The sequence below is a fragment of the Hippichthys cyanospilos genome, chromosome 5, assembly GCF_059441005.1.
Source record: "Hippichthys cyanospilos isolate Australia breed blue-spotted pipefish chromosome 5, RoL_Hcya_1.0, whole genome shotgun sequence".
Taxonomy (NCBI): Eukaryota; Metazoa; Chordata; class Actinopteri; order Syngnathiformes; family Syngnathidae; genus Hippichthys; species Hippichthys cyanospilos.
The window spans coordinates 26,455,020-26,469,670 of NC_142373.1; the positions used below are offsets into that span (position 1 = coordinate 26,455,020).

The 14,651-nt window shown below is 41.3% G+C and overlaps 1 protein-coding gene across 2 annotated transcripts in view; it reads left to right on the forward strand.

Annotated features, from left to right (window-relative positions):
* LOC148424149 (mannosyl-oligosaccharide 1,2-alpha-mannosidase IB-like) overlaps positions 1–14,651 on the forward strand; it is a 50,123-nt gene that overhangs the window by 15,223 nt on the left and 20,249 nt on the right. For both annotated transcript variants that reach the window (XM_088415857.1, XM_088415856.1), the window contains exons 4-5: positions 1,242–1,338; positions 13,154–13,272. In XM_088415857.1, coding sequence (XP_088271983.1) covers positions 1,242–1,338; positions 13,154–13,272 — 216 coding nt within the window. The remainder of the gene's footprint in view (positions 1–1,241; positions 1,339–13,153; positions 13,273–14,651) is intronic.

Here is a 14,651-nt window from a genome sequence, read left to right on the forward strand (position 1 = left end):
GCAAAAAGATGTTATATGGAAGTTTTTTAATTTTTTATAATTCTTTTCTAAAAATGAATTCCCTGCTAACGGCAACATTCTCTCTTTAACATACTCAACATTTCTGCATTTTTAGCACCAACATATTTATGCAAAAATGGATGGATTATTTTCAACATAACACCAACAGAATACTGCAGCGTTAAATAGCAGTTCAAACTCAAAATCATTTCTTCGATAGCATCTTCTTCTGTCTCTCAATGTTTAATTGCTAGATTATTTTAGTGAACATACAAACACATTGCAGATAATTCATACGTACAATCATAACTATTTAAATACAATCATATATACCTTATATCAAATTTACACATCACAAACTTGTATACGCAATCTTTTTCAATTTATACATATTTTTTACTATTTTTAATGATTTATTTTTAAAACTCGTTTCAAGTTCAGCCATTGATTCACATCTTTTCAGTTCTATTTCATGGTTGTTCCCTTAATTCAGACCTTGAACAGATACACACATTTTCTTGACCGGTGGATTGTCTCCTGGTGGCTAGCGCAAAAAAATAACGCAGGTAAGCTGCACTGGACTATATGCTGCAGGGCTCAAATCACGGAGGAAAAAGTCGCGGCTTATAGTTCGAAAAATACGATAGTTTTTAATTCAATATGATTCTATTTAATTGGTCACATTATGACTCTGTCACCCATGCTAAACAAGTAAAAGTGGTCACAGAAATGAGTTGAATCTGATAATACAGTAGTAATAATAAATAAAGCCTACAGACCTTTAGAAACCTTTGAATTGTGGTTCCAGATTATTATTTGAAAAGACAAACTCATGAAACAAGCCTGGACAAATGACAGTATCATCGACTTAATATTTTGTTGCTCAACCTTTTGAGGCAATCAATGCAACAATTTTCGTGACATTCATTGAGACTTCCGCTCCTCTATTTTGGCCCTCATTTTCTCAGAGTGCTCCAATTCAAACATGTCTTTTATCCATACAAAATATAGACAAAATAATCCGTTGATTATTTATTTAAAATATTGTCAGTTACAGGCCTGGATTAATAATAATTTCCCCCAATTAACCCATCAAACCCAGTTTTTGTTATATTTAAAATGACTTGCAGGTTGCCCACTCTCGACACTCTATTCTTAATTTTCTTGCTTTTAAATTCCTATTTTAAAGATCCAAATTGCTTTAACTCTACATCTATTACTCTGTCACTGTGACATTTCAGATGATGAAGCATGCGTGGGACAGCTATCGTCAATATGGTTGGGGTCACAATGAGCTCAAGCCCCTTGCCAAGAAAGGGCATTCTACAAATATCTTTGGTAAGTTTCCAGACAAAACTCAGATCACACACACACTCACGCAAACCCTGGTGGTAAATAATGTCGCCCTTCTCAGCCTTGTCTGGTAGGCTGGATCAAGTGATAATACTTTTGTAAATAAGTTGCCAAGTGCCTTTGCATAGAAACAATTCCAGAAAATTTGAACGATACATAAATTGTAGGTCATAAAACAGAAACTATGCCATAGACATGGGTGCGCATAATTTTATTCGTGGGCTACTGATATGAGTACTAAGACATAATATTTGGTATGCACCCTGTCTTTCATTAAAATGTCTTCCTCAAAGTTCTTCTCATTGTTGTTCCCACATTAGCAGTGCACCATCTGCAGCCAGCCTGCATTATGGTCTGTGAAATTCGTTCGGAATCCAATTTAATTCGTCCAAGCCTGCAGCTTGTCTCGTCACCTAGCAAGAGAGCGATTAGCCATTGCTTCTCAACTGGCTTGCTTACCTGTCAAGTTGTACACATTCAGTGTAATTCAAGTGGAAGCACTTTTTTTAAACCACGTACGCCGTACCTCGCAATGTGTTCAGCCAACGAGCGTGCATTTTCCTATGTATGCAGGTATAACCCTGGTTACGATATCTTTCACAAAATAAAAGCTTTTTAATCAAACATTCAATAAGAAAATACATTAGTTGTACATACTAAATTGATCTGCATAACTCAAGAACATGTCAGATTAAAATCTTGCAAATTAATTTGGTATTATATATTTTGTATTCATTTAAAACGATCAAAGTATATATCTAAACTTGTTTTGGAAGGCTGGTTGCGAAATAACACCGGCGACCCGAGACCATAAGTATGCACTTTTGCAGTAAGTCTCTCAACGAGCATATGTTAAACCATGGGGAGGAAAATTGCTGGAAAGTATTTCTTCGAAGCTTTTTTGTACCATGAATGAGATTTTTGTGTATTTTTGCAACCTGTTCTTACCATGCAATTAAGTTTGTGTATATAGCAAAGATCACAAAAATGATAATGCTTTGGACTTAGAAGAAAAATGTTTTGTATGCCATGTTTTGTTTTGTTTTTATCTTGCGCATGCGCTACAAATTCTGTGTAAGATTTTTTACAGAAATGTGAGGCCGAATTACATCTTTCATGAGCAGCCTGTTTGTTAGCAATAACGTTGTTTGTCATGGATGAAAGTAGGCACACAACTGTGCGCAGTATGCGACATTACGCATCAGTAATTTTTGTCTCGTATGCGTACCTGCATACCACTTATGTGCACTTCTAGCCTTAGGTTTGTAAACACCAATGATAAAATGTTATTCAGTGGTGGAAATGTCCATCATTGAGATCAAGGTTGCATGGTCCTTCACGGTTAATGCAAATGGGATCACCAAAAGGATAGAAAAGGAGGATTTTTAAAAAATATTCTGTTGAAAAAAAAAAAGTTGTCATTGTTATATCTTCGCCTCAAAACATTTACACTGGTGTAAAGCAGTTTTCCAATGAGGGTTATGTACTGTATCTTAACACATTGCAAGAGATGCATTGAAACATTTACTATTTTATTTCCAAAATGATAAGTAAATATTCTCATTCACTTCTTCAGTTGTTGGTAACTGGTGATTTTTATGAGTTTTATATAACAGCATGGTATTTATTTTTATTTATTTTTTTCTATCAATTACTTTTGTTCATTTTGAGATGTAAAGAAAAGGACATGAAATATAAAATAAAATAATTTTCATACAAAAAAAGTTTGGGAACAACTAGCGAGCATAAAACATAAGCTTCTTCCATTGCTCCTACACAAAAATGACCTCGCAACAAAGTCTGCATTCCATATCCATTACAAGCATTTGACCCAGTTCCAGGTTGTGCCTTATTGTAAACGAGCACCTTGCTTCATTCCCTGAAGTGACATTATTTACACATGATGGACATCAAACCATGCCCATCATTGTGAGTTCCCTCTAGCCTGAAAGAATCACTGTTGGGAAAGACTCCTGCGAAAAGTGAATCTGCGAAGTAGGATCCACAAACATGCTGTATGTTTGTAAATAAATAAAGTGTATGAAATGTGTTTCCTACATGTCAGACAGATGAGGTAACTGTAAATACACTTGCCACAGACGCCAAACTACTGCAGTACACATATTTACTTAAATCTTAAATTATTAAACCTTATACACAAACTGAACAGTGACCCCTTTCCATCCTGTGTAGTTTTGCCAAGAGGCACAGTTATATTAGCGGTGCCTGGAAGTCTAAGGACAATATAGAGTGTCCAATACACCAGTCATACATCTTTTTGGAATGTGGAAGGAAGCTGGAGTGCCTGGAGAGAACCAGCACGGTTGACTGGAAGAACATGCTAACTCCACACAGGAGGGCCAGAGCAATGCAGACGTGCTAACTTCTCTGCCACCAAGCCACCCTAATGCATTTTTATAATTTATTAATATTCATTTAAAGGGTTTAGGAGAATTTTTTTGGGGAGGGGGGATAGAAGGGATTAGGCTTCAGAAAAAAATCACGTTACGAAATTACTTCCAGAACGAGTTCATTTTGTATGTAGATGTAAGTGAAATCTGTAGATGAGCAAACATGATAACAATGAGAGTTTACACTTGAAATTCCAATTTATTACAAAAGAAACAGATTTCGATTTGCAACGTGCGCCTGTGAAGTTCCTTCCTCCTCTGCCTTCCGTCTATCCAACAGCGTGTGTGTTGTATGATTGAGACAGGAACGTCCCTCTCAATGTAACAAGCGGGAGTTGGGGTGGGAGTAGATTACAACTCCTGCCCTCAAATGTCGATGGTCGTGCCAAGAGCCAATCACGTTTTATAGAAGTGCTCTCCCTCTTGAAAATATGTTTAAGTGTCCTGCAAGAATCGTTGGAAGCGAGCAAAATCATGGTTGCTGGCAAACAGCGGTGACCTCATAGAGATCATAGAGAGGTTGACTGAGAGGTGTACTACAGATCATAGAGAGGTGGACTGACAAAAAAATCAAATAAAAAAATGCTGTTCGTACGCAGAGTAATTGTGACTTGTGAAGCTGCAATACCTGTTTACAATTTCCAGAAGTTGATCAATTCCATGCACCACAGAAGCAAAGCACTTATCAGAAACCATGGTCATGCAACTAAGTATTAGTTTAGGCTACTCAGTTTTTTTTCGATTTCTTAATTTGTACAGTACAATTTTGAGTTTCCAAAGACAGGTATCAATGCTGCTATTTTTTGAACATCACATTTCTTGATTTTTGGTGAAATATTATAAAATGTATTAACTATGATATTTTCCGCACTAGATAGATAGATAGATAGATAGATAGATACTTTATTCATCCCCGTAGGGAAATTCACATTTCCAGCAGTATCCTCAAGTCGAGATATAAAATATGAGAAATAAAATACACAAGATACACATAAGTCCAGTACAGAAGTATACTTAAGGTGCTTGTTAACAGTGTAAACAGAATAGTGTGAATCGTTGGAGTCCAGTGCAAGTATAATTAAGGTGCTTGTATAAAGTGAATAGTGCAGTGCAGAGTATGAGGTTTTGAGTTTAATGTGAGCTTTTACTGCCCCGGGTGGAGTTGAAGAGCCTCATGGCATGGGGGAGGAATGATCTCCTCAGCCTGTCCGTGGAGCAGGACAGTGACAGCAATCTGTCACTGAAGCAGCTCCTCTGTCTGTGGATGATGCTGTGTAGTGGATGTGTTGGATTGTCCATGATTGATAGCAGCTTGTTTAGCGCTCGTCGCTCAGCCACAGTTGTCAGACTGTCCAGCTCTGTGCCCACAACCGAGCCCGCCTTCCTCACCAGTTTATCCAGACGCGAGGCGTCCTTCTTCTTGGTGCTGCCTCCCCAGCACACTACTGCATAGAGGAGGGCGCTCGCCACAACAGTCTGGTAGAACATCTGCAGGAGCTTTTTGCAGATGTTGAAGGACGCCAGCCTTCTGAGGAAGTACAGTCGGCTCTGTCCTTTCCTGCACAGAGCTTCTGTGTTGGTAGTCCAATCCAGTTTATTGTCCAGCTGCACACCCAGGTATTTGTAGGTCTGGACAAACTCTACACATTCTCCTTTGATGGTTACTGGTTCCGGATGGGGTTTAGGCCTCCTGAAGTCCACCACCATCTCCCTGTTCTTGGTGGTGTTCAGGTGCAGATGGTTAGCGTCGCTCCATGAGACAAAGTCCTGGATCAGTTTCCTGTACTCCCCCTCCTGCCCACTCCTGATACATCCCACGATAGCAGTGTCGTCTGCAAACTTCTGCACGTGGCAGGACTCAGAGTTGTACTGGAAGTCTGACGTATACAGGGTGAACAGGACAGGAGACAGCACGGTCCCCTGTGGCGCTCCTGTGCTGCTGACAACAGTGTCGGACGTACAGCCCCCCAGTCTCACGTACTGGGGTCTGCCTGTCAGGTAGTCCGTAATCCATGCCACAAGGTGTGAGCCTACTCCCATCTCTGTCAGTTTACCACTGAGCAGCAGAGGCTGTATGGTGTTGAAGGCGCTGGAGAAGTCCAAAAAAGTAATCCTCACTGCACCACTGCCACTGTCCAGGTGAGAGAGGGATCGGTGTAGCATATAGATTATAGCGTCCTCCACTCCTACCTTCTCCTGGTAGGCAAACTGCAGGGGGTCAGTGGCATGGCGGACCTGTGGCCTCAGGTGGTGTAGCAGCAACCGCTCCATGGTCTTCATCACGTGTGATGTCAGGGCGACCGGCCTGAAGTCGTTGAGCTCCTCCGGTCGTGGTTTCTTTGGGACTGGGATAATGCAGGATGTCTTCCACAGCTGGGGGACCCTCCCCCGTTGCAGGCTCAGGTTGAAGATGCGCTGTAGAGGGTCTCCCAGCTCCAACGCACAAGCCTTCAGCAGTCGCGGGGATACTCCATCTGGACCTGCTGCCTTGTTGGGTCGCAGCCTCCTCAGCTCTCCACACACCTGGGCTGCAGTGATCTTGGGTGGGGGGGAGATGTCCTCCTCTGTGCTGGTGTCTAGGGGGGGAGGGTGAGCTAGGAGGGAAGCTGCAGTACTCCGGGGTGGGAACGAGTGGGGGTGGTCAAACCTGTTGAAAAAGTTATTCAGCTGGTTGACTCTCCCCCTATCTCCTTCCATGGCAGCACCCCGCTTTGTGCTGCAGCCGGTGATAGTCTTCATTCCATCCCACACCTCCTTTATGCTGTTGTTCTGCAGCTTCCGCTCCAATTTCCTCCTGTACTGCTCCTTCGCCTCCCGGAGCTGGACTCTGAGCTCCCTCTGCACCCGCTTTAGCTCCTGCTGATCACCGTCTTTAAAGGCCCTCTTCTTCTGGTTCAGAAGGCCTTTGATGTCGCTAGTGATCCAGGGCTTATTGTTAGCATAGCAGCGAACAGTTCTTACAGGAACAACAGTGTCCATGCAGAAGTTGATGTAGTCTGTAGTGCAGTTTGCCACCTCCTCAATGTCTCCCCCATGTGACCCCTGCAGTACATCCCAGTCTGTAGATTCAAAGCAGTCTCTCAGAGCCTGCTCTGCCTCAGTAGACCACTTCCTGAATGAGCGTGTGGTTGCTGGTAGCCTCCTCACTTTTGGTTTGTAGTGGGGCTGAAGCAGAATGAGGTTATGGTCTGCTTTCCCCAGTGCAGGCAGTGGAGTAGCACTGTATGCATCCTTAATGTTTGCATACAGCAGGTCAATGGTCCTATTTCCCCTGGTGTTACAGTCCACATACTGGAAGAAAGCAGGTAATGTTTTGTCCAGAGTCACATGATTGAAGTCCCCAGTGATTAACAGAATGGCCTCGGGGTGCTGTGTTTGTAGTTTAGCCACAGCGGAGTGGATGACGTCACACGCTACGTCCGCGTTGGCGCGCGGTGGGATGTAAACAATGACTATAAGACATACCGGATTATAAGGCACACCTTCAATTAACTGCCTATTTAAAACAAAACCCAAAAAAAAAAACCTGACACAACACTGTCCAAAACAGCAAAAACAAAGCCAACAGGGTCAAAGCATCAAAGCTTCATTGCAACATGCCTACTGAGTGAGAGACATGGTCCTAATGCCCTCCACTCAGCCCCCCCCCCCCCCCCCCCCCCCCCCCAACACTCAGAAAGACATAACGAAAACCCCACAGGGTATTCACCAGTCTGACACCCTGAGGACACAGTCCAAGCCTGGGCGGTTTATGTGACACCAGGTGCGACAGGAGTAAGGGTGAGACACTCAGCGTGAAAACCATGAGGTGGCATTGCCAAATGCATGTTCTGAGGTTCCGCAGGAGCCAGAGCGGCAGCGCTGACCTGCATGTTGGCAGGCACAGTGGGCTTCCGAGGGACAGGAGGTCTCCGCTGCGCCCCAGTCTGTGCCTGGGCCAGAACCTGCTGCGGCACCACCACCAACTGACCCGCTCCAATGTATAGCAGGACCATATCTGCGGGCATGGTGAATCGGAGGGGCAGCTGGATGATGCTGCCTTGAGGCCTACTATTTGCGATTGGTATGACGTTGTTGAGTTTACAAACACACAGATTAGTTTATGCAGTCAGCATCTGTTGTCAGCTTTATTTTAGAGTTGCAGTCTGGGAGTTGCTGTGTGTTAAGGATAGTGTAGCATGTGCGCGCGTGAGGTGTCTCAAGGATTATTCCTTTGGGAGCGGAACGGCCGACACCCATTTATTATTCAACTCCCTCCAAAACTCTCCCTCCCTCTCATTGACTTCTCTGACGTCATCACTCCCGGACACTTCCCTACAATCTAGCCGTTACAATAGCAATAGCCATGCTCATTCAGATGACTCCGTCATTCAGGACTCTTCCCAAAGCAATTACCGTAAGTTTGTGTTTTTATGGGTTTTGGACATTGTTGTTGCCTCATGCTGTTGTTACTTATATGCATCATATCCTTGCCAACGATCTAATTAGCATATGAAAAGATCGCAACCATGCATATTAGGTGCATCGCATTATAAATCGCACTGTCAGCTTTTAAGAAAATTTAAGGCTTTTAGATGCGCCTCATAGTGCGGGAAATACAGTAATTGCAATTTTCTAGCTTTGAAAACGAATGTGCTGTGTCCCCAATTTTTTTGTGTTCATTAAAGTATAATTTATTTGCGGAATTTTGAGTCGAGTCGTGTCAAGTTTATTTATGAAGCACTTAAAAAAAAAACCCTCAAAGGGCTGACTAAAGTGATGCTCAATTACTAAAATACTAAATAAATTATCACGCACAAATATAATAATAAAACGGTGATAAAAATCAATATGCTGTAAAGCAGAGTTAGAATAAAAAGGGAGGCAAAACAGACAGAGCGAAGATTATCTGTCAAGCATGGAGTGAATGCCAGAGAGAAAAGAAATTTAGCAGCGTTTTAAAATGTTCAACTGCCCTAGCAGCCCTAACCGGAAAAGGTAAGCTGTTCCATACCATAGAGAAGGCTCAGTCATCATGAGTAGCAAACCTGGTCGGAGGGACTTCCAGGAGCAGCTGGTTTGACAACCTAAAAGTCCTGCTTGTCATGTGAAACTGAACAACCTCTGGCAGGTATGATGGTGTGAAACCATTTAAACATTTAAAAACAATTAATAAAACTTAAAAAATGGATCCTAAAACAAATGGGCAGCCAAGGATGCAAGGACAGGACTAATATGGTTGCGCTTTTTTCTCCTACTCAGCAAACGGGCGGATGTGTTTTGGACAATTTGTAACTGGTGGAATGCTGACTGGTTGAGACCAATAATCAAAGAATTACAATAGTCCAGGCGTACTGTAACAAAAGTATGAATACGTTTTTCAAAACTCTTTGTGGAGAGATATACCCCTACTCTTGATAGAAGTCTCAACTGAAAAAAGGTTGGTTTGACTTTTGAGCTTATTTGCTTGTCAAATTTAAATCAGTGTCTAAAATAAAACCAAGGTTCCTTGCAAAAGGATGACAGTGAGACTTTAGAGTCCCAATGGCACTGTCGTAGCCATCAATGAGATTTTGTTGGCCAAATAAAATTATCTCCGTTTTGCTTTTATTTTAGGAAAGAACATTTCGTTCCATCCAAGACCGGATATCACAAAGGCAGTCTAATAGGACCTGGAAAGAGGACAGGATCATTTATTTTTTATGCATCAGCAAAACAATAGACATTGTGTTTTCTAAAAATAAATTCCAAAGGCAACATATAAATGGAAAAAAAAGAAGAGGGGGCAAAATAGAACCCTGGGGCACCTCATAGCTCAAAGGGGACAGGAATATTGCCCCAGCTGGACAGAGAACCTCCTGTCCTCCTTAATGTACTTTCATCACATGCACCGGTGTTTGTCTCAGCGGTTGCCAACTTGGCCAGAAGTGTAACTGCAGGTTACAAAAAAGACGGATGGAAGCGAGTCTGAGCGTTGGTCTGTCCAACAGTCAACCCAATCTGTCAAGAGAAGGTTGGCGACCAGGGCACTTTGGTTGTTCTCCCTCATGCATGTCACTTCTATGTATCTATGTCCTATGTAACTGATTTTGAGGCTTTACCGTTCCACAGTGACTTTGTTCAAAATGAGTATAGTTGTGTTTGATGCCTCTCGTCGATCAATTTCCAGTTCCTCTCCCCAATGAGCAAAGCAGAAGGTTATCCCCCTTCAACAGCTGGTCACACTGTGTCAGAGAAATCTCTAAAAGAAGACTAGGACAAGCCTAGCTGCTAAGCAGCAAAAAGAGTAACTCAGACCAGCCAAGATTGACTTTTCTATACCATGGATAGGGAAAAAGCTTTGACAAATGAACTTGTACGTTCTCCAACGCTAATTCAATTCGCCCAGCCGCCCCTCCTGGTTTTTTATTCAGCAAGCCACATTACAAGACATAACAAAAAGAGCCAGTCGGGTGCCACCAACAGCTGGGCCAAGGTCCCGGCTCACACTTTCCTGCGTCAACAGCTTTATCTAAGGACTGGGGCGAGATGAACTAGGACTGCACACATGGATAGCGATGCACACTATTCTAGACAAGAAATAAGCACATAATGATAACAACCTAATGTATGATTTCCTTCACACACTGTAGCAGCAGGTCCACCCGCTAATAACCTGCACATTATCGCATATAGGAAAATTGTGTACAAATCCAAGTACTTAAACAGCATACAGCTGATCTAAAAGTTGGTCTAAAATTTAGATTGTAAATCAGGGATCTTCCCAGGTGCAGGGGATATTCTCAGGGAAAATGTTGGGACTGTAAAATGTTTTGATTTGCGTAGCGTACTATATCTGCAATTTTTACGATTTTTCAAATCCACAGCAGTGATTTAGTTTTAAGTTTTCAGAATCTCAAATACTGTAATTCCCTCAATAAAACACACTTTTTCCCCAAAAATGAAGGCCACATGTATGGATGCGTCCTATAAACGGTAACTTAAAGATTATAATTTATTTTTTATTCAACACCATTCAAGGAAGATTGCCCTGTCAGCCACTTAGGCCGGGTTTTGATGCACAGACGTGCATTTTCATATCTGCTGTATTCTTACTTACAATAATAACTGTAATAGCACGAGCTAGAGGGCGGAAGTCTATTGGCTATTAGCAGCCAGTCCCTGTTGCAGCTAACAGCAGCTTGTGTTTCCTGAGCTTGTTAAGGCATTATTTCCTATAAAAGAAACGAGCAGTATGAACCACGTCTGAGTCCATCATTGTTCACACACAGGAGTATTACCGTAGCTTTCAAGAAGAAGGTGTTTATTTTTGCAAAGCAGGTTGCAAACGATGAGTCTGCTACAAGGTTTGGACTAACGGGCTTACTGCTCTCGCATGTCAACATAGATTGGAGCCTGTAGCTGACTAAGCGGGATAACGGTACAATCAGCTTTCACATTTATTTCAACTGTACCTTAAGTGAAACTCTTCATAAGGCTCTCTCTAATCAGCTATTCCTATGTGGCAGCCGCTCCACCCCCTTCTCTGCAACAAATAAACACCTTGTGGATAGAAATAAAGGAAAGTGAAGAAATTATATATGTAAGATTAATCCTGTTTTGCTACAGTTTTTACATTGCCACCAAACTCCCATGCACACTAACAAAGAAAATATCCAAATTGAACCCTAAAATTATGGATGCATGCACAAGCGCATCCTATGTTTGTTTTTATGAAGGCAGTGTCCTTTTTTTCTGACCACAACTCTTCACAACCTCTCAGTTCCAATGGGCATCCAAGTGCACTTTTTCTAGTTGGCAATCAGAAAAGTTGGACTTCCCACCTTCCTTGTATGCAGTGCATGACGAGTAAACACCAGAAAGATGAATGGAGAAGGCTCAGAACACCTCTTGGTTTGAAAAGACACCCATCATTGGCTTAATAAATATATGTGACAAAATACATCAGCCGCATATGTTTTAATACTGTAGCTGTCAAGGCACAAGCACTCCATCAAGATTGCATTTTTTATAAGGCCTGAAGATTTTGTCGTATTGCAATAAACTTGGGACTAAATGAATCAACCTTTTAATAGTCTGTCATTATCTTGACAATGGATCTCCAAACGCTGTAATGTTCTGCAAGATAGGCATGATCCTGGAGGGTGAGACGTCCAGCCATTATTTTGTAAGCTTTCAAATTCAAACGAAATATTTGATCTGTAAAAACAAAAGTAACCTCGATTTAACTCAATATAACTCCCATTGTCTTTTTTTTTTTTAACGGTGTGCAATTAATAACCATTCTCTGTCCTTCGGTTGATGACTACCACCACTATGCTTTAGCAAATGTGCAATGTTAAGTGAATATCAATCCTTCACGTAAATGTGCATAACCCTTTTTTTTTTTTTAATTGACTTATTACACAGTTCACAGATGATCTGTTGTAACATAAGTCAGTGATCTGGATTGTTGTGCATGGGAAAGTCAATATGAACATTAAATGATGGTATTAACCTAATATGATGGATTTTACTTTGGACTTACTTACTACCTACAGCAGAGGTGTTGAACATACGGCCTGCAGAACATATCCAGTTGTGAAGAAGTTTAATCCAGCCCACAAGATCATTTCATGAAGCATAAAACCCATAAACCCATTAGTCTGCCGTTCATAATACTGGAATTCCCTTGCTTGTGTCAAAGGATTCACTCAGTTCTGTCTGATCGCTTCTTTTTTTGACAGAAATTAAACAGAAAAAAACTGTTAACAAGCGTGTCGTCCTGAACTGCTGTCCTGCTGTAACTAGCGCTCATGCTCGATAAGAAATCTCTCAGTCTTCCTCTGTAATCTTTCTCGTGCCTTTCTCGACATCAAATATTACAATACACAAAAATTTTTACTTTTACAAGTAATGCCCAGATGAGCACTGTAATTTACAAATGGAAGTGACCAGTAGTCACGTTTGTGCAAAATAGCTTGGTGTGCTTCAGTGACAGGAGGTAGAAAACAACATTAGTGTTCTCGTTTGCTATAACATTTCCATTTTACCTTTGTCATGGTGATGCTATGACAGATATATACCATGATTTTACCTTGAGTGTAGATTTTCCTCCATGCGGCACCTGTGCTTAAATGAGTTTGACCCCTGACCTACAGGCTTGTATATTAAACCTATGGTCTAATAATGTTTATGTGCTTACATCTGTTAAAAGATGTAGGGCAAAAGCAGTATTACTAGAGTAACTGTTAGTTTTGTTTTCTATATTAGAAATTAATGTTAAAAAAAACATTCCTAGAGAGCATAGTCAGTCCAATCCAGTCGATTGATGGATGGATTGATGAGTAATTAATTTGGGGGTTAAAATCAAACAAACAAAAACATTATTTTCCATTATTTTCAACCAGTTTTTCCTCTGTTGTGTGCAGGTAATTCTCAGCTCGGAGCATCTATTGTGGATGCTTTGGACACGCTATACATCATGGGCCTGCACGAAGAGTTCAAGGATGGACAGGAGTGGATTGAACAGAACCTCGACTTCAGTGTGGTGTGTACCTAACTAACCTCCACTTATTTCTTATATACAGTTTTCCCACAATAATTCATGTTACTTATGATTGTGTCTCAAATTGTGTCTTCGCTTAGCAAAGTATATATATATATATATATATATATATATATATATATATATATATATATATATATATATATATATATACATACAGTCGGCCCCCGGCTTACGAGCACCCTGATTTACGAACAATTCGCCTTACGAGCGTAGATCAGGGAGATTTTTGTCCTAGAACATATCACCGGCGATTTCCTTCTCTTTAATCCATAATAGAAGAAGCCTCTCAATTTTGTTGTCGATCGAGGTCCATCCCCGGCAAGGAAAGTCTTGCCCTTAGAAGATTGCCGAGCGGTTACGTCCATACTCACAAGCAAGGTTAACTATGCATGCGCCTCCTTCGTATTTTTTTATTATCTCCTGCTTGGTTTCTATTGTCATCATCCTCTTACTTCTTCCTTCACCGCCACTTGCAATTTTAGAAGCCAAAGTCTTCCCAACATTCCTTCCTTCCGTTTTTCACTCATTTTCTCTCCTTCCTTCCTTCCATCCCGACCAGCTGTGCCATCAAGCTAGATAAAGGCGTTCGGCCGATAGCATATCGGCATTTCTGTGATTGACGTGACGCCGGCCAATAGCATCTCCGTGACTGAGTCCGTGACTGACACCGTGACTGAGACAGTGACTGTGACATTGTAAGAGCAATAGCGTTCAACGTTGCCATGATGAGCGTCAACTTCTGAATAAGTTGACGTAGCAAAGCGAAAATAAATGTATGAATACAATGGCCGGTATGTCGTATTGTTCGTAAGACAGAAGGTTTTTGCGTAAGTGGGGGACAAAAAAGTCTGCGTTCCACGCTCGTAAGTCGAAATGTTCATAAAAGAGGATGTTCGTAAACCGGGGGCTGGCTGTATACACACATATATATATATATATATATATATATATATATATATATATATATATATATATATATATATATATATATATATATATATATACACATACATACAGTGGACACCCGTGTTACAACGTCCCTGACTCATGTTGCGACCTGGAATACTGAGTTTTTTTCCATCCCCTCTTGATGACATATTCCCAGTTTTGCGCCTAAAACAACTCATGACCCTAGATGCTTGGCTGTATTTGTGTTGTTTCGTCTCCATCTGCAGGCATTTTTAGGTAATTACACTTATTTTCAGTTGCCGTCCATGCAACGCGTCACTACAATTCTGATCTACTATTTGTCGGCGTCTCCTCACGGAGATGGTGGTCTCCTAATTGTCGGCCTCACTTTTTTAAAAATCAGGGAACGGTAAAGGTTTGTTCTATTGTTAGTGGTTACAAAAACCGTA